We start from the raw sequence: 27927 nt of genomic DNA on the forward strand, positions 1-27927 counted from the left end.
GGACTTTGGTAAGACAACAACCATCTGCACGAACAGTTCGACGACGTTTGCAGCAGCATGGACTATCAGCTCGGAGACCATGGCTGCGGTTACCCTTGATGCTGCATCACAGACAGGAGCGACTGCGATGGTGTACTCGACGACGAACCTGGTTGCACGAATGGCAAAACGTCATTTTTGAATGAGTCCAGGTTCTATTTACAGCATCATGATGGTCGCATTCGTGTTTCGCGACATCGCGGTGAACGCACATTGGAAGCGTGTATTCGTCATCGCCATACTGGCGTATCACCCGGCGTGATGGTATGGGGTGCCATTGGTTACACGTCTCTGTCACCTCGTGTTCGCATTGACGGCACTTTCAACAGTGGACGTTACATTTCAGATGTGTTACGACCCGTGGCTCTACCCTTCATTCGATCCCTGTGAAACCCTACATTTCAGCAGGATAATGCACAACCGCATGTTGCAGGTCCTGTACGGGCCTTTCTGCATATAGAAAATGTTGGACTGCTGCCCTGACCAGCACATTCTCCAGATCTCTCACCAACTGAAAACGTCTGGTCAATGGTGGCCGAGCAACTGGCTCGTCACAATACACCAGTCACTACTCTTAATGAACTGTGGTAACGTGTTGAAGCTGCATGGGCAGCTGTACCTGTACACGCCATCCTACCTCTGTTTGACTCAATGCGCAGGCGTATCAAGGCCGTTATTACGGCCAGAGGTGGTTGTTCTGGGTACTTATTTCTCAGAATCTATGCACCCTAATTGCGTGAAAATGTAGTCACATGTTCTAGTATAATACATTTGTCAAGTGAATACCTGTTTATCATCTTCATTTCTTCTTCTTCATGTAACAATATTAATGGCCAGTAGTGTAGTTGGAGCTAGATGCATGGGACATTCCGTTTCGGAAATCGTTAGGGAATTTAAGTTTCCGAGATTCAGAGTGTCAAGAGTGTGCCGAAAATAACAAATTTCAGGCGTACGTCTGACTACCGATAACGACTGAGACCAGCTACGTTTACGTAGAGTAGTCAGTGCTAACAGACAAGCAACACTGCATGAAATAACCGCAGAAATCAATGTAGGATGTACGACAACCGCATCCATTAGGATAGTGTTGTTACCTCCCCATCACTTATCGACCTTAATGACAGAGAAAAAATAAACCGCGTGTACCTAACGGAAATTTGGGAAAAGCAATCGTCACCGAAGTTAATCTGACGATAAAGAGGGAGGAAAGGGTTACATCTAAATGAAAGGAAAAATGCAAATGAAACTGGTGGAAATTAATTTTGAAAAGGGGTAAAGTTGATAAAGAAAGTAAATGTGCGGCCGTTACGTTAACAATTAACTAACGGTAATTAGATATTTGAGATTTGGGGGAAATTACGGTCGCCAGTCCTATGGAAAATTACTCTAGTAACTGAAAAAGAAAGGTTATTACACATATAATTAGCACTAGAAGCGTGGCAACTGAAGGTTGACACGTGTAGTGTGAAAACTGAAAGTTTGTCAGAAGTAATAATTTTCGCTACACTCTGATTTAATTTAGCAAAAGAATTAATAAAACCGGAAAATTGAAAGTTAATTTAGTGACTGAAATTAATAGTGAGCTTTGTTTCTGAAGCACATCGAAATTCAGTAAAATACGGTTAGTCTTGGACTACCTCAACAATCATTTCAAAAGCTACTTGAATCTACGCCATTTAGAAATAAGAGATTTAACTTTGAACTCGAATTAAATGATTCTGAACAATTAACAATAGTAAAATTTTGTACGTACCAAGCTGAGCTGCAGGCACAGGTAAGCTAAAATACGCTAACAAAACTCGCACTCTTAATTTGTGCTTATGTAATCTAAATATTGTAGCCAGCTATGAATACCTTAACTGAACTTTGAAATTAAAGCAGTGAAATCGAATGATATTACTTTAATGCTGGCGTTTGAATTTCAATGACACTCGGGTTCATTCCGGTAAAGGAAGGGACCCAGCTTGGTAATGGAATTGGGACAATGAGCAACAAAGGTTCATGCTACGTTGCTGTAATTTAGTGAGAAAAATTTAACAGTTTGAAAAGCTGAGGTCTGCCATACAGTTCTAAAACTTTACGTGCTACCAGTCTTCCTTGTTGGTTGATTGAAGGTTTGAAGTCGTCGATCGAGGAGGTGGCGACAGTCACTCATTGTCGGCCGTCGCTGTTGCAGAAGCTGGATGTTGGCGCGCCTTCTTCTCGACACGGTCTCCAGCCGAAACGGGCTCTTGATGTGTTCCAGCTAACGCTCCCGTCCGCGACACAGTGTCAGAAACTAACATAGCAAGTCGAGCGCAATTATATACTGCCAAACCCCGAAAGCGCGGCAACTCGCGGGAGCGTCACACAACACACCTGCTCCACTGCCCTCCCCCAGCCAGACTCTGCTCTGCCCGCGCTCCACGCGGCCGAGTTCACACTACCAAAGATCCTAAACACTTTGGTTCTTCACACGACCTATCGATGTAATCGTTCGATAGCGTAGTTTTCCCTAGGCAAGATCCAGCATAAAAATACAAATAGTATTTACAAAACAAAAAAATTATACATCGACATAGATGCATAAATATACAGGGTTATTACAAATGATTGAAGCGATTTCACAGCTCTACAATAACTTTATTATTTGAGATATTTTCACAGTGCTTTGCACACACATACAAAAACTCAAAGTTTTTTTAGGCATTCACAAATGTTCGATATGTGCCCCTTTAGTGATTCGGCAGACATCAAGCCGATAATCAAGTTCCTCCCCACTCGGCGCAGCATGTCCCCATCAATGAGTTCGAAAGCATCGTTGATGCGAGCTCGCAGTTCTGGCACGTTTCTTGGTAGAGGAGGTTTAAACACTGAATCTTTCACATAACCCCACAGAAAGAAATCGCATGGGGTTAAGTCGGGAGAGCGTGGAGGCCATGACATGCATTGCTGATCATGATATCCACCACGACCGATTCATCGGTTTTCCAATCTCCTGTTTAAGAAATGCCGAGCATCATGATGGAAGTGCGGTGTAGTACCATCCTGTTGAAAGATGAAGTCGGCGCTGTCGGTCTCCAGTTGTGGCATGAGCCAATTTTCCAGCATGTCCAGATACACGTGTCCTGTAACGTTTTTTTCACAGAAGAAAAAGGGGCCGTAAACTTTAAACTGTGAGATTGCACAAAACACGTTAACTTTTGGTGAATTGCGAATTTGCTGCACGAATGCGTGAGGATTCTCTACCGCCCAGATTCGCACATTGTGTCTGTTCACTTCACCATTAAGAAAAAATGTTGCTTCATCACTGAAAACAAGTTTCGCACTGAACGCATCTTCTTCCATGAGCTGTTGCAACCGCGCCGAAAATTCAAAGCGTTTGACTTTGTCATCGGGTGTCAGGGCTTGTAGCAATTGTAAACGGTAAGGCTTCTGCTTTAGCATTTTCCGTAAGATTTTCCAAACCGTCGGCTGTGGTGCGTTTAGCTCCCTGCTTGCTTTATTCGTCGACTTCCGCGGGCTACGCGTGAAACTTGCCCGCACGCGTTCAACCGTTTCTTCGCTCACTGCAGGCCGACCCGTCGATTTCTCCTTACAGAGGCATCCAGAAGCTTTAAACTGTGCATACCATCGCCGAATGGAGTTAGCAGTTGGTGGATCTTTGTTGAACTTTGTCCTGAAGTGTCGTTGCACTGTTATGACTGACTGATGTGAGGGCATTTCAAGCACGACATACGCTTTCTCGGCTCTTGTCGCCATTTTGTCTCACTGCGCTCTCGAGCGCTCTGGCGGCAGAAACCTGAAGTGCGGCTTCAGCCGAACAAAACTTTATGAGTTTTTCTACGTATCTGTAGTGTGTCGTGACCATATGTCAATGAATGGAGCTACAGTGAATTTATGAAATCGCTTCAATCATTTGTAATAGTGCTGTACATATACAAATAGTAAAACAATTACGATATATAAAGACACAGAAATGTCATATCTTCAGGTAACAAAATAAGGAAAAAATTTATAGTACAATAGATGGGAATAGGAGGATATGCGTTTCCGGCGTTACAGTGTGACGAAATTTGGTGTTAATGTACTACGTCAGCAGACGACCGACGCGCGAGCCTTTGCTAACAGCACCACATCACCTGCAGCCTCTCTCTTGAGCTCATGACCATATCGATTGGGTCCTACACGACTGGAAGACCGTATCCTTGTCAAATGAGACCCGATTTCATTTGGAAAGAGCTGATGGTAAGGTTCGAGTGTGGCGCAGATCCCACGAAGTTGTCAACAAGGCACTGTGTAAGCTGGTGCCGGCCGGTGTGGCCGAGCGGTTCTAGGCACTTCAGTCTGGAACCGCGCGACCTCTACGCTCGCAGGCTCGAATCCTGCCTTGGGCATGGATATATGTGATGTCCTTAGATTAGTTAGGTTTAAATAGTTCTAAGTTCTAGGGGACTGATGACCTCAGATGTTAAGTCCCATAGTGCTCAGAGCCATTTGAACCATTTGTAAGCTGGAGGTAGCTCCATAATGGTGTGGGCTAGTTTTACACGGAATGGATATGTCCTCCGGTCCAACTGAATCGACCATTGCCTGTAAATGGGTATGCTCAGCTACTTGGAGACCGTTTGCAGCTATTCATGAAATTCGTGTTGAAAGGTCTCTGTTGGATTCCTTTCATGTTTAATTTCTTAAATCTGTTGCCATTTATGGAATAAATTCCTCTTCTAAATGTACTGTGGCGTTTCTGACTATCTGGGAGGAGACTGAGCAGTGGAACGTGTTACTTTTACACATAAACAAGAACGATCTGTCACACTACTACACTTTAAAGCACAGTTTATATGTAATTCTTATATGTAATTCATGTCACACAGTCTCATACGGAACCTACATCCGCTTTCTTTTATATACTGTATATGATAAGATACTGTCATCCCCCTTCCCTTTTGTGTGAGAGGATGAATGAGCACATGTATTTCTAGTAGCATGCTTGAGGGTAGCAGACAAGGCTGTCTGCTAGAGAACAGTAGGACCAACGTCGGAACAGGTAGCTACGCTTCCTAAAAGCAAAGAGGTTTCTATCCTTAGTATGGTCCTGTCCGTCCGTTGTCATGTTGGTATAGGAAGCTGCCCCTCTGGCCACTTCCGTTGGTCTTTGTCAGCCACCCTCAGGAAGCACGCTCGGCAGTAGGGCAGTTGCAGTGTGGCCGTGGCGAGCGTCTGAAGTGGTAAGATCTCCGGCTAAGCGTGTGTCTGTTAAGTCCGTAGGACAATGGATTTCTTAAGTTCAGCCTAACTGAAAATTTAATCACCTTGATTTCAGGTTTAGCTCTAAAATATCTAATGCTATCTTAAAGTGCAGCGGAGTGTAATTCTCGTGTTAAATTCAGATTATTTTGCGGTAGTTGCTTTGTTACTACTTTGTGAGTAAAGTGGAACCACGTGTTGATCAGTAACTCTAACTAAGTTCATCAATCTTAAATGCGAATGTTTGTGTGATTATAACGTCTCGTCTTGACTATATTTTCAATATAGCAACTTTTCTTTATGTTCAGCTCACGTGGGGTGTACTTTGCGAGACCACTACCACGTGCTTATATAACTGTTTGACCCATCAGGTTAATAGTAAGACGTTAGTAACCAGTTCAAGGTTTTTCTTTTGTCAATTGCTTTTCGATCTAATGTATTTTAATTATCAAAATTATTGTGGAGTTGTACGCTTTGTGTAAACCAAGTTGACCACGTGAAGCATGTGGTGTAATCATCAAAGAAGCCCTCAGCTATTCTTTTTGCGAAGACTTCACAAAGAGTTAATATGAATTTAGTATACCAGTGTGTGGTAATTACATGACGGACAGGATTGTGGTATGAACGTAATTTCTTTGGGTAAAAACTGAATCTGTTGGTTGTGGTTAATTTCTTCTTGCTTATGTTTCAATGTTCTTCGTGTGTTATTTTATGAATGCAGTGTTGTATCCAGTCTCCCAATCTTGGGTCCATATTTTATGTGTTCCGTAAAATTACAATCTCACATTTTTTTTTAATCGTAAATAAGGCAGCAGCTCAGTTATAACTCACGTATAATATGCTGAAATTTCAATGAACAATCTTAAAATAAATTTCCAAATATAAACTGATTTCTTTCCTTTTATTTAAATTCTCCTTTTTATATATATATATATATATTACCGGTTTTGTATGACTATTAAAAGATTATCATTAATGTTAGTCTGCTTGGTAAACCTAGACTAAATATCTGATGAAACAGTTGCCCAGTAATCCACGGTTAACGTCCCCAGACAGATCACGCCTTTTAACCCACTTTCATTGTCAATTAGCACCGATATCAGCTAAGAAAATTAGAGTTACAACATTACACATGGCGACCCTGTTCTGTGATTCCGCTAGACTCTGGAATCTCTGAAATGTTAGATTGCGAGCGTGTTATAATCTTAATTTTTTTTCCCTACAGCGCTCAAACAACTTCTGCGTTGTTTCCGAGCAGACTTTCAAAAGATTCACGGCGTTGTTGATCGGCGTTGCGTTGTTTGTCTTGTTTTGTTTTTTATATTTGTGTGTTTTATATGTCTGTCTGTTTTTTATTCTCGCTTGTAAATTCCACTGTTTCGATCTAAGATAAAAAATTTGTTTTGCGTGTGGAAAAATTACAACATTACAGTGTTCCCAAACAACGAAGCGCCAGGTCATCTGTCCACGATTGTTCGCGACTGGTTTGAAGAACATTCTGGACGATTCGAGCGAATGATTTGGCCACCCAGATAGCGTGACACGAATCCCATCGGAGATATACGGGACATAATCGAGACATCAGTTCGTGCACAAAATCCGGCACTGGCAACACTTTCTCTATTGTGGACGGCTGTTGAGACAGCAGGGCTCGCTCTTTCTCCAAGGGACTTCGAACGACTTTTTGAGTAGATGCCACGTCTAGCTGCTGGCCGGGCAAAAGGAGGCTCCGACACATTGTCAGAAGGCACCCCATGATTTTTTTCACGTTGTATGCCTCTCTTGTGGGCCGCTAGTCGTTCGATACCGCTAATATCCTGCGTGGCGTTAAGATTCTTCTAAATCCATCGATTTCGTTTTCGCATGACTGGTGTAGGGGTCCGACCAACGGGAGCGGCTACATCGCGAAACGGTAAACCTAAATGCCGACAGGCCCGATCCTGCCGCTGTCTTGTTCCGATGCGTGTGGTTAAACGCTTCTCCTTCTTACACGAGACACATCACGACACTCGCACAAACAAACAACATTCAAATGCGACTCCTGAATGAGAAACAGACTGGGCAATCTTTTGCGTTACTTACAATTACTTTAAGCGGCTGCACTGAAATGCTATTTTCTTATCCAAGCACTTAGTAGACTTTAAGCCAGTTCAGGTTTTTTGCATGTTTCGCCTCATGGCATCGTAATTTTAACGGGCAACAATGTAGTAGATAGCAAAACAACGACTCGTAGGTCCTCGTGTTGTACTGGTAGAGCTACCCCGAAACACATTTCGTTTCGTGATTTTCGACTTAATCACTTCTGGTCCATGGTTCCTTCTGAAAAATCACCCATTTCCGTGCCACTCTCACCCAGCACCTCGAGTAAAGTTAACGCAATACTATTGCATGGCACGACAGCACTTCAGTAAAGATTGGTAACTGTACGACCCAAGGAAATTTTGGGAACGTGGATATGACTATGTAAGCCTATTTGTCCGTCGCTGACATAGAAGACCGCAAACCTTCTTTCCTTCCCGTCTGGGCAAGCTGTGCAGTGACTGGAGTACATGTAAAGCTTACTGGGACAGGGTAAATGCTAGCTACAATGAAGTCGATAATTCGATTGTAATACTGGCATTTTAATTCGATATCCCCCACAACTGACAAAATTTACAAAAAAACGTGAATTTATTTGTCCACCCACACACTCCTGAGAATGGCACATTAACAATTTGCAATTACGCGCAGCTATGTTGATAAATATTCGGCGCCTCTCAAGGATAAGAATATTAGGTAAGTTGTTGGAAGTGGTTAAGCGTTGGTGAAAATCTCGCTTCTGAGCACACAAAGAGCCCTAACCGCAGAACTCTGCACGGAACACGCGTTGGTGTAGTGCTGCGATACAGAGCTTATATCTCCCTTCGAAGACGATGACCAAGACGCCGTCTCCAGGTCCGTACCGCTCGATGGCTGAAGGCGAAGTCCTCTCTCCCCACAATTCTCCCGTCTCCGACGCGTACGAAAACGCGGCGGAAGAATACTCAGTTTCGGCCAATGTCGAACGCTCTATCGTCGCCGAAATCCCTCCAACGGCATTTCTGAGATCTACCCAGTGATCGAGTAGGTCAAACGCCACTAGGCAAATGAAATTCCCGTCTTCGCCACGTGTTGCCCAGCACAGATGGCTCCGGATGCCGGGCTATACGCAAAAGCGGCGTATTGTCCCGCGTTTCCGGTGACCGCTACCTGCCGCCCACGGCGGCCCGGTGAGCTACGGCCATCTGCAGACTTTATATTGCACAATTCTCAACTTCTGACACTTTTCACCAACACATTAAGTTAGTGGTTCAATCATGCAGACATGCAGGGAATACTGCTCGAGAGTGCCTCATATTTATCATAATTCAATAGAGTCATAATTTGATGCCCTTGCCAGTCCCTTTATTATTAATACTAATGTTGGTAAGCTAACGTGTAAGTGCCCATGTCCTGTCACCTTACAAGTGAAGAAGAAAAACTGGACGTGGTCGGTTAACCTGCCTTCAGCGTCATTCGATGTCAATTAATGTAATATAAATTCAATAGTAAATAGGCGTGCCCACACCGATATGCTCTTTTTTTTCAGAGGCGGTTTCACAATAGTAAATCTTTCCGACTTGTCTGTTGGGTGCAGAAGGGCCTAAAATTGCTACTTAATGTTTGTCAAGGTTTGGCGCTTTTTCATTGTTTTCTTGTTGTCCGTCCAAGCAAAAATGGAATCAACACAGCAGAAGGCACAAATTGTCCTTTGGTACGCTGAGTTTAAATTCAGTGTTATGGCGGAAAGGCACTTTCGTTTTGTTTTTGAGAAAGTAGCACGAGACGCCAAGAACATTAAAAGCAAGGCATAAGCAGTTTCTGACCACTGGCAGCATTCTGAAGGGTGTCGGCGTGTCTCTGAAGAACAGGCCGACAATGTCCGGCAAGCGTTCCAACGAAGTTTACGCAAATCAATTCGTGAGGCCCCACGGGAACTTCAAATGCCACGTCCAACAATTCAGAATGTCCTCAAAAAGCTGTTGTGTCTGTATTCGAACAAGGTGCAGATTCTGCAGACCACAGAGGCCTGTGATAAGCAACGGCGATATGGATTTGCATGTGAAATGCTTTACCGAACCGTCCGGAATCCTGCTTTCTTCTCAAATATATTGTTTTCTGGTGAAGCCACATTTCACGTTTCTGGATCCGTGAACAAGCATGATGGTCGCATATGGGGTCGCAGAAAACACGCACCATCAGGGAAAAGCTGCGAGACAGCCCAAAAGTGAACGTTTGGTGCGACCTCACCTGCAACAAGACAATTGGACTGTAGTAATTCCTTCGAAACTTCATCGCTAAATACTTCTTTTATGACGCTTTTGGAGTAATCGTCTTCAGATAACTGCTGCCAAAATTAAGGCAAAAGATAAAAATTATAAAAGCTCAAAGTAACATCTTTTGTAAATACGCTTAAGGGCAATTGTATATGAGAATGTACATTTTTCTTGTATTTCTCGCCGATATGAGCTTCCCTAAGCGTATTATAAGTACTTATACTCAATGTGTACTTTCGTTCCTGATGTTACGTTGGCCTTGTAACATTTATACAATGTATAAGCTATTTCTAATTCTGCTTTGGTGTTAATTTTGGCCAAAGTTATCTGATAATGAATAACTGTCATGTGACTATGGCCTCCCGTCGGGTAGACCGTTCGCCGGGTGCAAGTCTTTCGATTTGACGCCACTTAGGCGACTTACTCGTCGATAGGGATGAAATAATGATGATTAGGACAACACAATACCCAGCCCCTGACAGGAGAAAATCTCCGACCCAGCCGGGAATCGAACCCGGGCCCTTAGGATTGATATTCTGTCGCACTGACCACTCAGCTACCGGGGCGGACTAGTTATCTGATGATGATTACTCGAAACGCGTTATAAATAAAGTATTTAGTGATCAAGACGTTTGCAGGAAATTACTACACGTCAAGTCTGAATGGTCGCATACCTTAAAAAGGGATGATTTCACCAGTCAAATGGAAGAAATTGGACCGTTGTGCTTCGCTGAGGAGAATGTTACAGAAATAACGTATCTAGACGCTTTGGAGACGTTTGCTTTTCGCCAGGCTGAATACCTGCAACCAAACCTCAAGACGTTTCAAGGAAATTACTACATGTCATGTCTGAATCGTCGCATACCTTAAAAACGGGTGACTTGATCAGTCAAATGGAAGAAACTGGACCGTTGTTCTTTGCTGAGGAGAGTGTCACAGGATTAAAGTGTCTAGACGTGTTGGAGACGTTTGCTTTTCACCAGGTTGGAGACCTCCAACCAAAACCTCGGGTATCAAGAAGAAGGTGCTCCTGTTCCACCTCACTAGTCATCGCATGTTCGAAAAACTCTGAATCGACCATTTCCAGGACGCTGGATTGGACGTGATGGACTCGACAGCTGGCCTCCAAGTTCTCCTGAGATCACACCATTGGATTTTTTTCTATGGGGCTACGCGAAGCAGGGTGTTCGCCACTGCAGTGCGGGACCTCTAAAACCTCCGTACTAGGATTGTGGAAGTCATCGTTGCCCCCGTCCGAACTTGTTGCAATGCCCCTGGATGGAAACTGGCATTCTTCGCGTCACTGTAGGGCATCATGTGGAAATGAAAATAGGGCATTTCCGAAGAAGGAAGGAAGATTGGGTTTAATATTAAAAATAAAGAAATTCCTCCAGCTGTATTTAAGGTGTCGATTTTATTTTGGCAGCTAGTTTCAACGTTGTAACAACGTCATCTTCAGGCCCATACACTTGTTGACGTCAACTGCGTGCGGCTGATACTAGAAGTCAGTGGTGAGATACGGTCCTGCACACGCCATTTCTTAAATACACTCCTGGAAATGGAAAAAAGAACACATTGACACCGGTGTGTCAGACCCACCATACTTGCTCCGGACACTGCGAGAGGGCTGTACAAGCAATGATCACACGCACGGCACAGCGGACACACCAGGAACCGCGGTGTTGGCCGTCGAATGGCGCTAGCTGCGCAGCATTTGTGCACCGCCGCCGTCAGTGTCAGCCAGTTTGCCGTGGCATACGGAGCTCCATCGCAGTCTTCAACACTGGTAGCATGCCGCGACAGCGTGGACGTGAACCGTATGTGCAGTTGACGGACTTTGAGCGAGGACGTATAGTGGGCATGCGGGAGGCCGGGTGGACGTACCGCCGAATTGCTCAACACGTGGGGCGTGAGGTCTCCACAGTACATCGATGTTGTCGCCAGTGGTCGGCGGAAGGTGCACGTGCCCGTCGACCTGGGACCGGACCGCAGCGACGCACGGATGCACGCCAAGACCGTAGGATCCTACGCAGTGCCGTAGGGGACCGCACCGCCACTTCCCAGCAAATTAGGGACACTGTTGCTCCTGGGGTATCGGCGAGGACCATTCGCAACCGTCTCCATGAAGCTGGGCTACGGTCCCGCACACCGTTAGGCCGTCTTCCGCTCACGCCCCAACATCGTGCAGCCCGCCTCCAGTGGTGTCGCGACAGGCGTGAATGGAGGGACGAATGGAGACGTGTCGTCTTCAGCGATGAGAGTCGCTTCTGCCTTGGTGCCAATGATGGTCGTATGCGTGTTTGGCGCCGTGCAGGTGAGCGCTACAATCAGGACTGCATACGACCGAGGCACACAGGGCCAACACCCGGCATCATGGTGTGGGGAGCGATCTCCTACACTGGCCGTACACCACTGGTGATCGTCGAGGGGACACTGAATAGTGCACGGTACATCCAAACCGTCATCGAACCCATCGTTCTACCATTCCTAGACCGGCAAGGGAACTTGCTGTTCCAACAGGACAATGCACGTCCGCATGTATCCCGTGCCGCCCAACGTGCTCTAGAAGGTGTAAGTCAACTACCCTGGCCAGCAAGATCTCCGGATCTGTCCCCCATTGAGCATGTTTGGGACTGGATGAAGCGTCGTCTCTCGCGGTCTGCACGTCCAGCACGAACGCTGGTCCAACTGAGGCGCCAGGTGGAAATGGCATGGCAAGCCGTTCCACAGGACTACATCCAGCATCTCTACGATCGTCGCCATGGGAGAATAGCAGCCTGCATTGCTGCGAAAGGTGGATATACACTGTACTAGTGCCGACATTGTGCATGCTCTGTTGCCTGTGTCTATGTGCCTGTGGTTCTGTCAGTGTGATCATGTGATGTATCTGACCCCAGGAATGTGTCAATAAAGTTTCCCCTTCCTGGGACAATGAATTCACGGTGTTCTTATTTCAGTTTCCAGGAGTGTATTTCCAACTTATAGTATACACGCCAGTAATTCAGCTTAACTTTAGCACTCGGAAGTATTTCAACTTAGTACTAGCACTCGCAAGTATTCCAACTTAGTACTAGCACTCGCAAGTATTTCAACTTATTGCTACACGTGGTGGAAGGTGGTTAGTTACTAACCACCTTCCACACGGAGCACGTCCGTATCTCACCACTGACTTTGATAGGGTACGGTACCGCCCGACATTAAAAATAGGTACAACATTCTTCGTTATTCTGGTCAGAACAACATATTTTTTTGTAATAATAACTTAATTTCACTTAATACACTTAAATTACATGAAATAGATCACACTAGCAACATACACCACAAAGAATAGTCACAACGTTAGAATCACTTCACTTTCAGCTTTCCCACTTCAATTAGTATTCGTCCCAGTTTCACACGACACTGCCCCACTTCGTAACTTTTCTTTCCTACTACGAACTCTGGAGGATATATGCACGTCTTCTTGTGCAATGCAAGCCAAGTGGCGTTGCTGGATACACGGCTGACTAATCTTGCTTCTCTCTCAGAGTATTAGAGTTTGAATCCAGCGTCACACGGAAACATAACACGCAATGTAATATTAAGAACATATTCGTCACACACGCGAGTCCTCAACTGATACCATGGACGAGTACTTCTCTTTATCCTTTGTCTCATACACAGATTGAGACCCACACAGTACTCACCACGTGGAAGTACTCGTCTCTAATTTCAAGTCCTGCACACGCCATTTCTTAAATATTTCCAACTTATAGTACACACGCCAGTAATTCAGCTCAACTTCAGCACTCGGAAGTATTTCAACTTAGTACCAGCACTCGCAAGTATTCCAAGTTAGTACTAGCACTCACAAGTATTTCAACTTATTGCTACACGTGGTTTCACTGTGACCATTGGTCATTTCTGAAGATTACTACGATCCCCTTAATATTACCTGCCTGTCATTTAATTCTCCCCCCAAAAGTTCCTGAAATAGAGAAATAATTGTTTCAAACTACTCTTAAGTATTTCATATGCATATCATTTTCTCCTTTCTTTTGTCTTTACGGAGCACACCTAAGACAGGTCTTACCAACACAAGATCCAGCGCCAGAGTGCTGAAACATGGCCATTCTTCATGTCATCTCGCACCTCTGCCGTAGTGGGGGAGCACCTTGCTACCGTATTAGTCAGCCACATTTCAGGCGCTCAAAGCTCAGGTAAATCTCATCTCTTTGGTTCCACCAAAGGTGACCAAAGGACTGTCTCAAAGATGATCATCTATTGCACATTCACTATCTGCGGTTAGCAGACGACCATACATTCATTCATTTCTCAGATCTCACCAAACTGGGTGTAGGGGTTTATTTTGCGGGAGTGCACATGTGATCAATTAAGTAAATAAATTGTCATTCTTTCCTACACTGGTATCCGGCTTCGATGTATTAAGTGAAATTGAGTTATTATTACAAAAAATATGTTGTTCTGACAAGAATAACGAAGAATGTTGTACCTATTTTCAATGTCGGGTGGTACTGTACCCTTTCAACTTCTAGTATCAGCTGCACACAGTTGACGTCAACAAGTGTATGGGCCTGAAGAGGACGTTGTTACAACGTTGAAACTAGCTGCCAAAATAAAATCGACAACTTAAATACAGCTGGAGGAATTTCTTCATTTTTAATACAAATTTATACCAACTGACGTCCCAATGTCCTCCATTTCAACTATGGATGTACGAAGATTGGCTTTAATGTCTCGTCGACATCGAGATCATTAGCGACGAGAACACAAGCCAGGATTGTGTCAAGGATACGAAAGGAAATAGGTCTTGCCCTTTAGAGGAAACATCCCGGCATTCGCCTGGAGAGTTTTAGGGAAATCGCGGATAACCTAAATCTGGATGGCCGAACGAGAGTTTGAACTGTCGTCCTCTCGAGCGAGTGTAGACACATTGTATAATAATAAACGTAGCTTTAAGACAATCGGGAGCCGAGAAACGATGACGTTAGCTTGTCGGGAGCGTTAATGTATACTCCGGCCGCCAGTGGGACTGTGTTTCCAGAGCGTGATAAGACACGAGTGCCGATGCACAGTGACATGCGGATAGTCGGCGAGGACAGCGCCGTGGGTGCTGCGGCCGGATTGGCAGACCTCCAGCAGTGTCGGCCGCGGCCGGGCCAATGAACCCAGCGGATTACGGCCAGCTGCCGGCAACGAGCAGCCGGCGGCCAGATCCGGGGTCACGCCGGGCGCCCACAACACGCCGTCTCCCGGGGCAACAGCGGTTAATAAAAACCCCAACACTGTACCCGCCTGCCGCCACCGCCGTCCGTCGCCTGCTCTCGTTACAGCATATTGGCAGTACGCAGCCACCTGCATCACACTCAATCTGCACTTACGTTGATGATCACTTCGAGATCAAGAACAACTGCCAAGATGAGGAACATAGAAGTAGATATCCTAGGTGCCACAAAGCAGCTTAAATCACTTAATAAAGGCAAGGCCTCCGGTCCAGATTGTATACCACTCTGGTTACTCTCAGAGTATGCTGATAAAATAGCTCCATATATAGCAATTATATACAACCGCTCGCTCACAGAAAGTTCCGTGCCTAAAGACTGGAAAATTGCTCAAGTCACGCCAATACCCAAAAAGGGAAGTAGGAGTAATCCGCTGAATTACAGGCCTATATAACGTCGATTTGCAGTTGGGTTTTGGAACATATACTACATTCGAACATTATGAAGAACCTCGAACAAAACGATTTATTGACACATAGTCAGCATGGTTTCACAAAATATCAACAAAATGGTTCAAATGCCTCTAAGCACTATGGGACTTAACATCTGAGGTCATCAGTCCCCTAGACTTAGAACTACTTAAACCTAAGGACATCACACACATCCATGCCCGAGGCAGGATTCGAACCTGCGACTGTAGCAGCAGCGCGGCAGAAAATATCGTTCTCGTGAAACACAACTAGCTCTTTATACTCACGAAGAAATAAGTGCTATCGACAGGAGATGTCAAATTGATTCCATATCGGTTCACTGAGAGAGTTTTAGAAAAGTATGGTTCATCTGTAAAGAAGATCGCATATAGGACAGTAATGCGACCTATTCTCGAGTACTGCTCGAGTGTTTGAAATGTGCACCAGGTCGTATTAAAGAAAGACATCGAAACAATTTACAAGTGGGATACTAAATTTGTTAGCGATAGCTCCAGCAACACGCATGCATTACAGAGATTCTTCGGGATCTCAAGTAGGTATCCCTGGAGGGAAGGCGACGTTCTTTTCGAGGAAACTCTACTGCCACCAGCTTACATTTCACGTAAGGATCACGAAGATATTATAGGGATAATTAGGGCTCATACGGAGGCATACAGACAGTCGTTTTCCCCTCGCTCTGTTTGCGAGCAGAACAGGAAATTCTACAGCGGTCGCTGCAATCCTCACATCTGTCGCCGTCCGTTTCTGTCTCGCCATGCTTCCTCTTCTGCTTCTCTTTTTCTCGTGGCCTCCTGTGACCTGTCTAACCAGGAAATCTGTAGTCAACTCCTTCTCCTTCTACCCTGAGGGTGTAACATCAATATTTACTTCGGACATCTGTCATATGTCATTCGCATTGTATGTCCACACCGGGCGAGCTTTCGTTCTTCTTGAGTTTGCGTCATTTCGATAATCGTTGTATTTATTGTGTCGTCTCACCGAGATAATCTACACGGTCTTCTAAGATAGTCCACTTCTACAAACAGTTTCTTTTTACACTTTCAAGTCGCATTAATGTGAATAACTCTTATGTTCGACGTCCAACATGCAATAAGCACTCACGGACGGCCGGTCGGAGCACTAACAGCGGAGGCTATAAAAAGTTTGTCGAGGATAAGCGGGTAACAGTGAAGTCGCTGTCGTAATGTGGAAACGGAGCGACTTATCTGCTGTCCAAAAGGGCACAAAACTTGGCTTTCGGGCCAAGAGTGGAAGTATTTCGAAAAGGCTAAGTTTGTAAACTGTTCGCGTGGGCCATTTGTTAAAGTATACCATGCATGGCAAAACGGCACTTTCCAAAGGCAGGCACGAGGCAAATTTGGTGCGCCATTGGCCATATATGGAAGGACTGAACGACAGCCGCAAAGATGTGTGCTGGCGAACAGACGGGCAAACGTCGAGCACCTTGAAACTTCTTGATTAAATTGTCACTTAAACTGAAATAACTGAGACGGTGAAACTTCTACGTTTTTACTTAAATTCCTTAATGCAACTGAACCTTCTTAAACTGCTGAGTGAAACTGAACACACTGTGTCTTTGCTTGTCTTTATCATTTCGTTTCTGACCTACAAATTTTGCCCTGTCAAACAGAACTCAAACTTTTCCTGTTCATTTACCCACAATATTCAAGGAAAACACGATGTGACTGCTTTAAAATTAACTCAAAAGAATGGCCCTGAATAAGAAGAAATCCTAACAATAACCCATACATTTCATAAGTCACTTACCTCACAGAAGATCTTCATTACACGAACTGCAGCCGCGTGGAGTGGCCGCTCGGTTTGAGGCGCCATGTCACGGACTGCGTGACCCCTCCCGTCGGAGCTTCGAGTCCTCCCTCGGGCATGGGTGTGTGTGTTGTTCTTAGCATAAGTTAGTTTAAGTAGTGTGTAAGTCTAATGAGCGATGACATCAGCAGTTTAGTCCCTTAAGAATTCACACACATTTGAACATTTGAACGAACTACAGCAATGCAGCAAACACCAATAAAGCCATCTAAATAAAAGATTCTAACTACTGAAGGCTCTAACTACTAATAGCATGTGGTTAGCAAAGGAAAGATTTTGTTGCAGATCAAACAATGTTTTTAGCAGATTTTACCTTAATCAAATGACAACCAGTTCAAAAAAAATTATAGAATCATCAGTAATAAATCTCCATGACGGATACACATTCAGACCGTCCGCTCGCGCTAATACTGCAAAACCTCCAATACTGCTAATTATTAACTGCTGAGTATGCACTCCCAACTTCCATCACTGCTGGCTATTCAGCTCCAACTGCGAGTCCGACCAGCCACCGAGTCTACATCTACATCTACATCTACATTTATACTCCGCAAGCCACCCAACGGTGTGTGGCGGAGGGCACCTTACGTGCCATTGTCATTACCTCCCTTTCCTGTTCCAGTCGCGTATGGTTCGCGGGAAGAACGACTGTCTGAAAGCCTCCGTGCGCGCTCTAATCTCTCTAATTTTACACTCGTGATCTCCTCGGGAGGTATAAGTAGGGGGAAGCAATATATTCGATACCTCATCCAGAAACGCACCCTCTCGAAACCTGGCGAGCAAGCTACACCGCGATGCAGAGCGCCTCTCTTGCAGAGTCTGCCACTTGAGATTGTTAAACATCTCCGTAACGCTATCACGGTTACCAAATAACCCTGTGACGAAACGCGCCGCTCTTCTTTGGATCTTCTCTATCTCCTCCGTCAACCCGATCTGGTACGGATCCCACACTGATGCGCAATACTCAAGTATAGGTCGAACGAGCGTTTTGTAAGCCACCTCCTTTGTTGATGGACTACATTTTCTAAGGACTCTCCCAATGAATCTCAACCTGGTACCCGCTGCTACGGAGTGCGCACAGCGCCGTCAGACCGCTACATAGCGCTGCCAACATACACTCCTGGAAATGGAAAAAAGAACACATTGACACCGGTGTGTCAGACCCACCATACTTGCTGCGGACACTGCGAGAGGGCTGTACAAGCAATGATCACACGCACGGCACAGCGGACACACCAGGAACCGCGGTGTTGGCCGTCGAATGGCGCTAGCTGCGCAGCATTTGTGCACCGCCGCCGTCAGTGTCAGCCAGTTTGCCGTGGCATACGGAGCTCCATCGCAGTCTTTAACACTGGTAGCATGCCGCGACAGCGTGGACGTGAACCGTATGTGCAGTTGACGGACTTTGAGCGAGGGCGTATAGTGGGCATGCGGGAGGCCGGGTGGACGTACCGCCGAATTGCTCAACACGTGGGGCATGAGGTCTCCACAGTACATCGATGTTGTCGGCAGTGGTCGGCGGAAGGTGCACGTGCCCGTCGACCTGGGACCGGACCGCAGCGACGCACGGATGCACGCCAAGACCGTAGGATCCTACGCAGTGCCGTAGGGGACCGCACCGCCACTTCCCAGCAAATTAGGGACACTGTTGCTCCTGGGGTATCGGCGAGGACCATTCGCAACCGTCTCCATGAAGCTGGGCTACGGTCCCGCACACCGTTAGGCCGTCTTCCGCTCACGCCCCAACATCGTGCAGCCCGTCTCCAGTGGTGTCGCGACAGGCGCGAATGGAGGGACGAATGGAGACGTGTCGTCTTCAGCGATGACAGTCGCTTCTGCCTTGGTGCCAATGATGGTCGTATGCGTGTTTGGCGCCGTGCAGGTGAGCGCCACAATCAGGACTGCATACGACCGAGGCACACAGGGCCAACACCCGGCATCATGGTGTGGGGAGCGATCTCCTACACTGGCCGTACACCACCGGTGATCGTCGAGGGGACACTGAATAGTGCACGGTACATCCAAACCGTCATCGAACCCATCGTTCTACCATTCCTAGACCGGCAAGGGAACTTGCTGTTCCAACAGGACAATGCACGTCCGCATGTATCCCGTGCCACCCAACGTGCTCTAGAAGGTGTAAGTCAACTACCCTGGCCAGCAAGATCTCCGGATCTGTCCCCCATTGAGCATGTTTGGGACTGGATGAAGCGTCGTCTCACGCCGTCTGCACGTCCAGCACGAACGCTGGTCCAACTGAGGCGCCAGGTGGAAATGGCATGGCAAGCCGTTCCACAGGACTACATCCAGCATCTCTACGATCGTCTCCATGGGAGAATAGCAGCCTGCATTGCTGCGAAAGGTGGATATACACTGTACTAGTGCCGACATTGTGCATGCTCTGTTGCCTGTGTCTATGTGCCTGTGGTTCTGTCAGTGTGATCATGTGATGTACCTGACCCCAGGAATGTGTCAATAAAGTTTCCCCTTCCTGTACAATGAATTCACGGTGTTCTTATTTCAATTTCCAGGAGTGTACAAACCCGTAAACAGGCTAGTTACAACCTGACTGCCCACATGAACCAAGGGGCTACCCACAGTGTCTCCTCTGCGACCGTTCAGCGAACGTTGCAGCGCACAGGCCCCCGCAGCACACACCTGTTTCCATGCACCCATGCAGACTGCCGTTCATCTGCGACGGAGGTTGGAATCTGCACCCAATACTGCAACTAGACTTCCTCTGATTGGTGACACGCGACCTTTTCTGATGAATCCCGTTTTATGCTCCACAGGCGTGAAACTTCTGAAAGCAAACACCTTGCAACAATCGTCGGAAGGGTCCAGGCCTGGGGAGGGAGTCTTATGGTCTGGGGAATATTTTCGTGGCATCCTCTGGGTGATCTCGTCATTCTAGAAGACACACTGAATCAATACAAGTATGTATCTATCACTCGGGATCATGTCCACCCCGACATGCAGTTTGTTATTCACCCTGTACGATGGCGTCTACCAGCAAGACGACGCAAAGTGTCACACAGCTAGAAGTGTACGTGCGTAGTTTGAAACGTCCCCTTAGAACAATTTTAGAATTACTGTGCTGATAAACCTCTTACATTATATGCTTTTCAAACAGCTGAGCAAAACTGAACGTACTCAAACATTCACTAAAGTGACACACAATATTTTTAGCGCAACGCAATCTGACTTTAAAAAATCCCTACAAAAGAATGGCCCTGACTAACATTAACCTATACGTTTCACAAATCACTTACCTTACCAAAAATCTTCGTTACTCGAACTACTGCAATACTACCACTACTGCCAGCTAAAGAAAAGATTCAAACTACGGAAGGCACTAACTACTGATAGGCATAGTTAGCAAATGAAAGATTTTGATAGAGAACAAACAATGTATTTACCTCAATAGTGTTCAAAAGTCATAATGTATATAGCAGTTCATGATATTCAGTATTACAAATTTCAAAACTCCGCCATCTCTCTCCCCACATCCACCACTGCTGGCGGCTCGCCTCCAACTGCGCAACGCTATGCGCTGTTCACATCCAGCTGCCCAACACTACAATGGCTGACAACAATGCAAACTAGCCACAGACTGCACACAGCACAGCAAGTGATTTTCATACACAGAGCGCTACGTGGCGTTAACAATAAGAAAACCTAAACAGCCTACTTACAAGTTCAAAGAGCACCAGAATGACTTTACCGTACTCCCGTGGCCACCAAATTCCCAGGGTTTAAACCCAACCGGGTGCCTGTGAGACCACCTCGATCGGGCTGCTCGTGCCGTGGAACCTCAACCGAGAAATCAAGCACAGCTTGCGTTGGCACTAGAGTTGTCATGGTTCCGCGTACCTGCTGGTTCCTTACACAACCTCGTCGACTCTCTTTCTGCATCTCTCGCAGCGGCCTGCGCCGCAAAAGATGTTCATTGAGGATTTTTGACAGGTGATCACAGTAACGTGACTGGACAGTGTATTTTTTGCAGTAAGCAAAGACATCAGAAACGTATTGAGGTAGGCCTAAAGAACTTCGATTAGCTAAAAGCATCTTCTGGCAAGAAACGAGGAAGAAGCTTCTTACGCTGTAATCGATCACAACATTTTACGAAAGTGAAATGTGAAAAGTAATGGACTCAAAAAGAATGTACCGATGCGAGAAATATGGAGAATTAAGTGTAGAGAAGGAATGAAATGAAGAGGTACTATAAAGGCGAAATATTTTCGTGAAAACTCTTACGTGAACAGCTGCTAGTTAGTGGTACATATGTTGAAACACGCAAGAAAAAGTCTCACTAATCTGGAAGAGTAGAGACAAACAAAGATTAGAATATGTAACATAGATTATGTAATACACTGGGTGTACAGAGACGAAAAATTGAATAAACTAGAAAGACAAATAAGAAAACTTTAGAGGACGGCATCGAAATAGAAAAACTACAAGAAAGAGAGATAGCACGAACAAATAGCAGACAGTAATGCATTCAGTGCACCGACAGAAATATTTCTCTGAAAATGAATTTCTGTATTTCCATTGAGATTCGATATACAATACAATTATTAACAAGTAAGTAGAGTTACACAAGTTCATTCGTAATATTAACGCAGGGAAGACTGCATAACATGCTAACCAGACAGGGGATGTGTGGTACTGATCCTTTAAAAAACGTACAGTAAGACCAGCTCCAAAAGACACACATGTAACTTGAGCAGGTGGCGATCTCGTTCCCCGTCCAACACTGGTTTCTAATTTCACTCGGACCGGTTCCGGTTCCACACACCAAAAACTGGCAGCGAGTTCGACAACAGCGATACCCTAGAACGGAGTGGCAGAGCACTTAACTCGAAATACGCTGCACATAAGTAGCGGTGTATGCAATAACCGTTCTATTAGTAGGACCCTGAATAGTTTTTAATATTATTCGACTTTACACCCGAAACTGTAGGAACCAATGCCTTGAGGAGCGGTGCATGCTGCTATTGTAACTCCATCTGCCTCCCACCACCCACCCCCACCCCTTATGTATTTACAATTACAAGTAGAAATTATCATAAACAATTTCCTTTGACACAACTAAGTAAAAAAAATTAACAACTGCACAGAGGTAACATTTTTATAACTGTAAATTAAATTTCCTTAAGAAACAGAAATTTCAAAACACAAATTTGTTTTAAGAAAGAGAATTGTGTATTACAATAACAAAGAAGAATGTCCCAAATTTAACAACTCCCGATATGCAAAGGAAGCTTTGAGAGAATGACTCTATCACTAAGTACAAAATTACAGTGCAGTTACGAATGCTTGCTGTGCCTAAAAGAAACGAAACGAAAGGTCGAAACTTGCGCTGCGCTGGACAGTATCGCAAAGAGTTTCTGTAGTATGATGTTCATAGCAAATGTATGATGTAGTTAGCAAATGAAAGATTTTAATAGAGAACAAACAATGTATTTACCTTAATATCATCAAAAGTCATAATATATGTAATTTCAAAACTCCGTCATTTCCTTCCACACATCCACCACTGCTGGCGGCTCACCTCTAACTGCGCAACGCTACGCGCTGTTCACATCCAGCTGCCGCTGCCCAACACTACAATGGCAGACAACAATGCAAACTAGCCACAGACTGCACACAGCATAGCCAGTGATTTTCGTACAGAGCGCTACGTAACGTTGCCAATAAGAAAACATAAACAGCCTACTTACATAGCCTACTTACAGAAGTTCTGCGAGCTCATCTCGGACGCGCAGACTTTCGGGAGGCCTTGCTTTGTCATGGAGAAAAGGAAATTCCTTTGCAGTTTTGTGGCGACGAACACACTGAAGTCGTTTCTTTAATTTCTTAAGAGTAGCACCATGAGGGTGGACATCAAACAGAATAACCCCTTCAGAGTCTCCGAGGACCGTCGCCATGACTTTACCGCCTAAGGCTGTTGATTTGAACTTTTTCTTCGGAGTGATAAATACATGTACCATTGCCTGTGACGATGTCTCACAAACAGTTGTCACGATCAGCCTCATAACGTGCAAGCAGTTCAGCACAGATGGTCCTTCGTTGCAATTTATGGTGTACTGTTAGGCGGCGAGGAAACCAGGAGGCACCCCAACTGGTGGACGAATGTGTCAGCACCACTAACAGAGACATCCAGTTGAGCAGCATGGTGCTTGATTATGATCCGTTGGTTCCCTCTAACTAGAGAGTCCGCACGTTCCAACACTGCAGGAGTCACAGCTGTATGCGATTGGTCAGGTCGCGTTGCGAGCGTACAGGTTTGCGCAACCTTGTTGCGATGATGACAGACGCTCACCCAACAACTCACCGTGCTTTTGTTCACTGCGAGGTCTCCAAAACAATTCTTCAAGTGCCCATAAATATCTGCAATGCTCTGGTCATCAGCCACAAGAAACTCAGTGACAGCTCTCCGATTGGAACGCACCTCCGCTGCAGACGCCATTTTGAAGGCTACGCATAGCGCCGCCATCTATTGGAACTTTATGAAATGATAGGGTCTGAAATAGAAATATTACACTATGTCCCACAACAAATTCCGCATTTTTAAACCGAAATTGGCCAGGGGGAAAAGGTGTTGCATTTGCACTGAACGCCCCTCCTATTTCATTTGCAAACTTTTATGCAGTTTCTGACACTAGCAGAATGCGTGTTTGTATTTTTATGTATTGTCAGGGTGTCTGCTGGTGTTGCAGGTGTTGCTGGCGCTGGTGGCGGCCTGGGGTGACGACGAGGCCCCGCCGGAGGGCTACTACGCCTTCATGGAGGCACCGCTGGCGCAGCCGCCGCGGGTGCGCAGACCGCCCTACGCGCAGTCCGACCACGACTGTCCAGGTCAGTACTGGCTCCTCGTCAGCGTACGTTTGTTCCAGTTAAATCGATGTTCACAAAATTAATTTCTTCAGATATATTTCTCTCAAAATGACCAGTAAACAGTTACATAATTGTCTTTATGGTGAAATGTTAGCAGCAGTAACACACTGACATCCTCTACTCTTTCAAGCAAGCTTCGAGGGGCGTTTGAAAAGTTCGTGCGAAGTCCGAGAGATGGCACCACCGGCACGTGTCGAGGTCATGTTTAGTTAGTAGCATCTTTCGAAACAACGCACACCAAGTTTCAGCCATACTGGTCTATTCCTTTGTGTTTGGCATTCAAGTGAATCAAGGAAGGCAAAACGCCTCAGGAGACTAAAGAGAAGCTTGATAAACATTACGGTGACTCTACACCTTCGATAAGATCAGTTTATAAGTGGTTTCAAAATTTTCGGAGTGGCCATATGGGCACAAGTGACGCTGAACGTGCTGGGCGCCCTGTGGAGGTTACGACTCCAGAAATCACTGATAAAATCCATGATATGGTGATGGATGGCAGCAGAGTTAAGGGGCGTGAGATTGCTAGTGCTGTGGGCATCTCGAGTGAACGGGTACATAATATTTTGCATAAACATTTGGTCATGAGACAGCTATCCGCAAGATGGGTTCTGCGATTGCTCACGCTTGACCAAAAACGGAATCGTGTGAAGTGGTGCAAAGATGGTTTGCAGCTGTTCAGTAAGAATCCGCAGGTCTTTAAACGTCGTTTCGTCACTGTGAATGAAACGTGGATACATTACTATACTCCTGACACCAAAAAACAATCTAAACAATGGGTTACCAAGGTAGAATCTGCACCAAAAAAGGCGAAGACCATTCCTTTGGACGGAAAGGTTTTGGCGACTGACTTTTGGGATTGACAAGGGATAATCCTCATCGACTATCTGGAGAAGGGTAAAACTCCAGAATGAGATTTTCACTCTGCAGCGGAGTGTGCGCTGATATGAAACTTCCTCGCAGATTAAAACTGTTTGCCGGACCGAGACTCGAACTCGGGACCTTTGCCTTTCACGGGCAAGTTCTCTACCAACTGAGCTACCCAAGCACGACTCACGCCCCGTCCTCACAGCTTTACTTCTGCCAGTACCTCGTCTCCTACCTTCCAAACTTTACAGAAGCCCTCCTGCGAACCTTGCAGAACTAGCACTCCTGAAAGAAAGGATATTGCGGAGACATGGCTTAGCCACAGCCTGGGGGATGTTCCCAGAATGAGATTTTCACTCTGCAGTGGAGTGTGCGCTGCTATGAAAGTTCCTGGCAGATTAAAACTGTGTGCCGGACCGAGACTCGACCTTGGGACCTTTCCCTTTCGTGGGCAAGTGCTCTACCAACTGAGCTACCCAAGCTTGATGGGGCGCGATTCGTCCTCAGTTGGTAGAGCACTTGCCCGCGAAAGGCAAAGTTCCCATGTTCGAGTCTCACCGTTTTAATCTGCCAGGAAGTTTCAAGGGTAAAACTATTACAGGTGCATATTATTCATCGTTGCTGGACTGTTTGAACCGAGCTACAAGAAAAACGCCGGCGATTTGACCGCAAAAAAGTCCTTTTCCATCACGACAATGCTCAGCACACACTTCAGCAGTTGTGGTCGCAAAATTAATGGAAACAGGATTCCCACTCGTTTCACATCCCCCTATTCTCCAGATTTGGCTCTCTCGGACTACTATTTGTTCCCGAATTTGAAGAAATGGCTGGCGGGACAAAGATTTTATTCAAACGAGGAGGTGATTGCTGCAACTAATAGCTATTTCGCAGACTTGGACAATTCCTAGTATTCGGAAGGGATCAACAAATTACAACAGCGTTGGGCGAAGTGTATAAGTCTAAAAGGAGACTATGTCGAAAAACAAAAAAGGTTTACCCCAAACGCGTAAGTACTTTTTATTTTTGCACGGACTTTTCAAATGTCCCTCGTAAAGACAACTCATTTTTATTACAGTGGTCTGAGTGTGATCATATATTTAGAACGTTTCTTTATTTAAATACTGTTGTAACGTATTAGTTTAGTGCGGGACGTGGTCAAGTTGTGTCCAATCTTGTCTGTAGGTCTTAAGAACGATGTGTGCCTCGCGGTTTGAGGCACCATGTCACGGATTGCGTGGCCTCTGCCGTCGGAGGTTCGAGTCCTCCCTCGGGCATGGGTGTGTGTGTTGTTCTTAGCATAATTTAGTTTAAGTAGTGTGTAAGTCTAGCGACCCATGACCTGAAAAGTAGACACTGCTGAAGTCAAGTGGAGGCGGACACTTTTTCAGGGTGCGTTTAAGGCAGCGATTCGGGACGCTTTTACGTTTGTGCTTGAAGAAGGCAGACTGTCTGTGGTAATGAATGTTATGTGATCGTGTAGGTGATAAAGCTGTTATAAGACTTTAATTTTTGAGGGCAGTTTTACGTGAGATGTTGAATACTGTGGGGGCACTTTGAATTCTGGAAAAAGGCAGACCTGTCTGAGCTGATGTGAGTCACTCGGTCCTGTATTCTAGGCAGTGACCAACCGCTACAATACTCTTTTGCCAGTTCCAGTACAGAAATGGAATAGACAGAGTATGAGTCTCCACTCTTTATCTCACGTGTGTTAATTTGTAAATCGTCACGTTCAAAACTGAATTATTTTGAACCATGAATTTTTCTTGTGTTGTGATCATGAAATGGACTTAGTTCTCACGCGTCTATGCTGACTATTCAGCTTGGGGATTCTGCTACCATTCTCATACCGTTCTCAACGCGACTTCACTGCATTTGATAAGGCTATTTCCTTTCCGTATTTTAACTGGGAATCGTGCAACCACTTTCCGTTTATTTGAGATGTAGTTTCTTGAATAAACATTTAACGTAATTCTCTGTCGTCTACATCAATTGCAGAGGTTAGAGTAGAATCTTTTTTATTAAATTACTCGTGTATCTTTTATTTTATGTTTCTGTGTATTTTATGAATTCGCAATTCTAGCCAATGCATAAACTATTGTACTGCAGGATCGCAGTTACAGATTATTTTTTGCAGCGAGTTAGCTCCTGCGCATGAAAGCAGACGTGTGCTGTTCGCCTCTACGACATTATCAAGCTATTCTTTTTTAAACAGTTACCTATGGTGCAAGCAACATCAGGTAAATTTGCCACTGGTTTGCTCGTTTGGAATGCTGTTTAGAGAGCAATTACTCCGCAGAAAATCGTTAGGTGACGTTGCAAACTACATAACCGTTTTAAAAAAGAACTACTGGAGTTACAGGACAACATACCAACTTCGTGTGTATTTCTTTGGATACGTTGCATTCTGTCGGATCTACGTGCAGTGCAAAAGCGCTGTGTGAGAGACAGCCGATGATTATTTATAAAATCCACTGCTAGGTGGTGTCGGTGGCAAGATCACACAATTGTTCTTAGCATACCATTAAAAACAAATGTGTGGTTGTTTTAACACCATTAGAATATAGAACAGTGAAAATTTAAAATAGCCTTGTGTCTTCTTCTTTGTCTTCTGACAGTCACAGATTAGGTCTATTTACCACTTCTGACCTCACATCCGTCAATTAACTCACCGTCCTATGTTCCTTTAGGTTTGTATTGTGAGAGCATTTTTGGAATCATTGTTTCTTCCAGTTTTCTTCTGTTTTGTCATTTACTGAAAACATATTCTATATTGTCTAATCTTTTCGTTATGAATCCTTTTCAACTTAGTACAATCTTTGACTGATTGTCTAAATTTCATTTCAGCCGCCTGAACACATCTAAAATCTTCCCCATTCATAACCTAAATCTGACTGCCATACAGTAGAACAGGTACAGCCAACGCCTTATAAAATATCATTTTTGTGTCTGTTCATGTATTTTTTTTATTTTTTGCATCTAGTGCGACATACAATCTGATCTCTCTGTAATTTAATAATTATT

At 45.1% G+C, this 27927-nt stretch overlaps 1 protein-coding gene across 1 annotated transcript in view; it reads left to right on the forward strand.

Moving 5' to 3' along the window:
• Positions 1-27927, forward strand: part of LOC126190989 (uncharacterized) — a 443417-nt gene that overhangs the window by 250820 nt on the left and 164670 nt on the right. Inside the window, exon 2 of the mRNA XM_049931665.1 lies at positions 23865-24003. Within this exon, the coding sequence (XP_049787622.1) occupies positions 23865-24003 (139 nt within the window). The remainder of the gene's footprint in view (positions 1-23864; positions 24004-27927) is intronic.

This window comes from Schistocerca cancellata, chromosome 6, assembly GCF_023864275.1.
Source record: "Schistocerca cancellata isolate TAMUIC-IGC-003103 chromosome 6, iqSchCanc2.1, whole genome shotgun sequence".
NCBI lineage: Eukaryota > Metazoa > Arthropoda > Insecta > Orthoptera > Acrididae > Schistocerca > Schistocerca cancellata.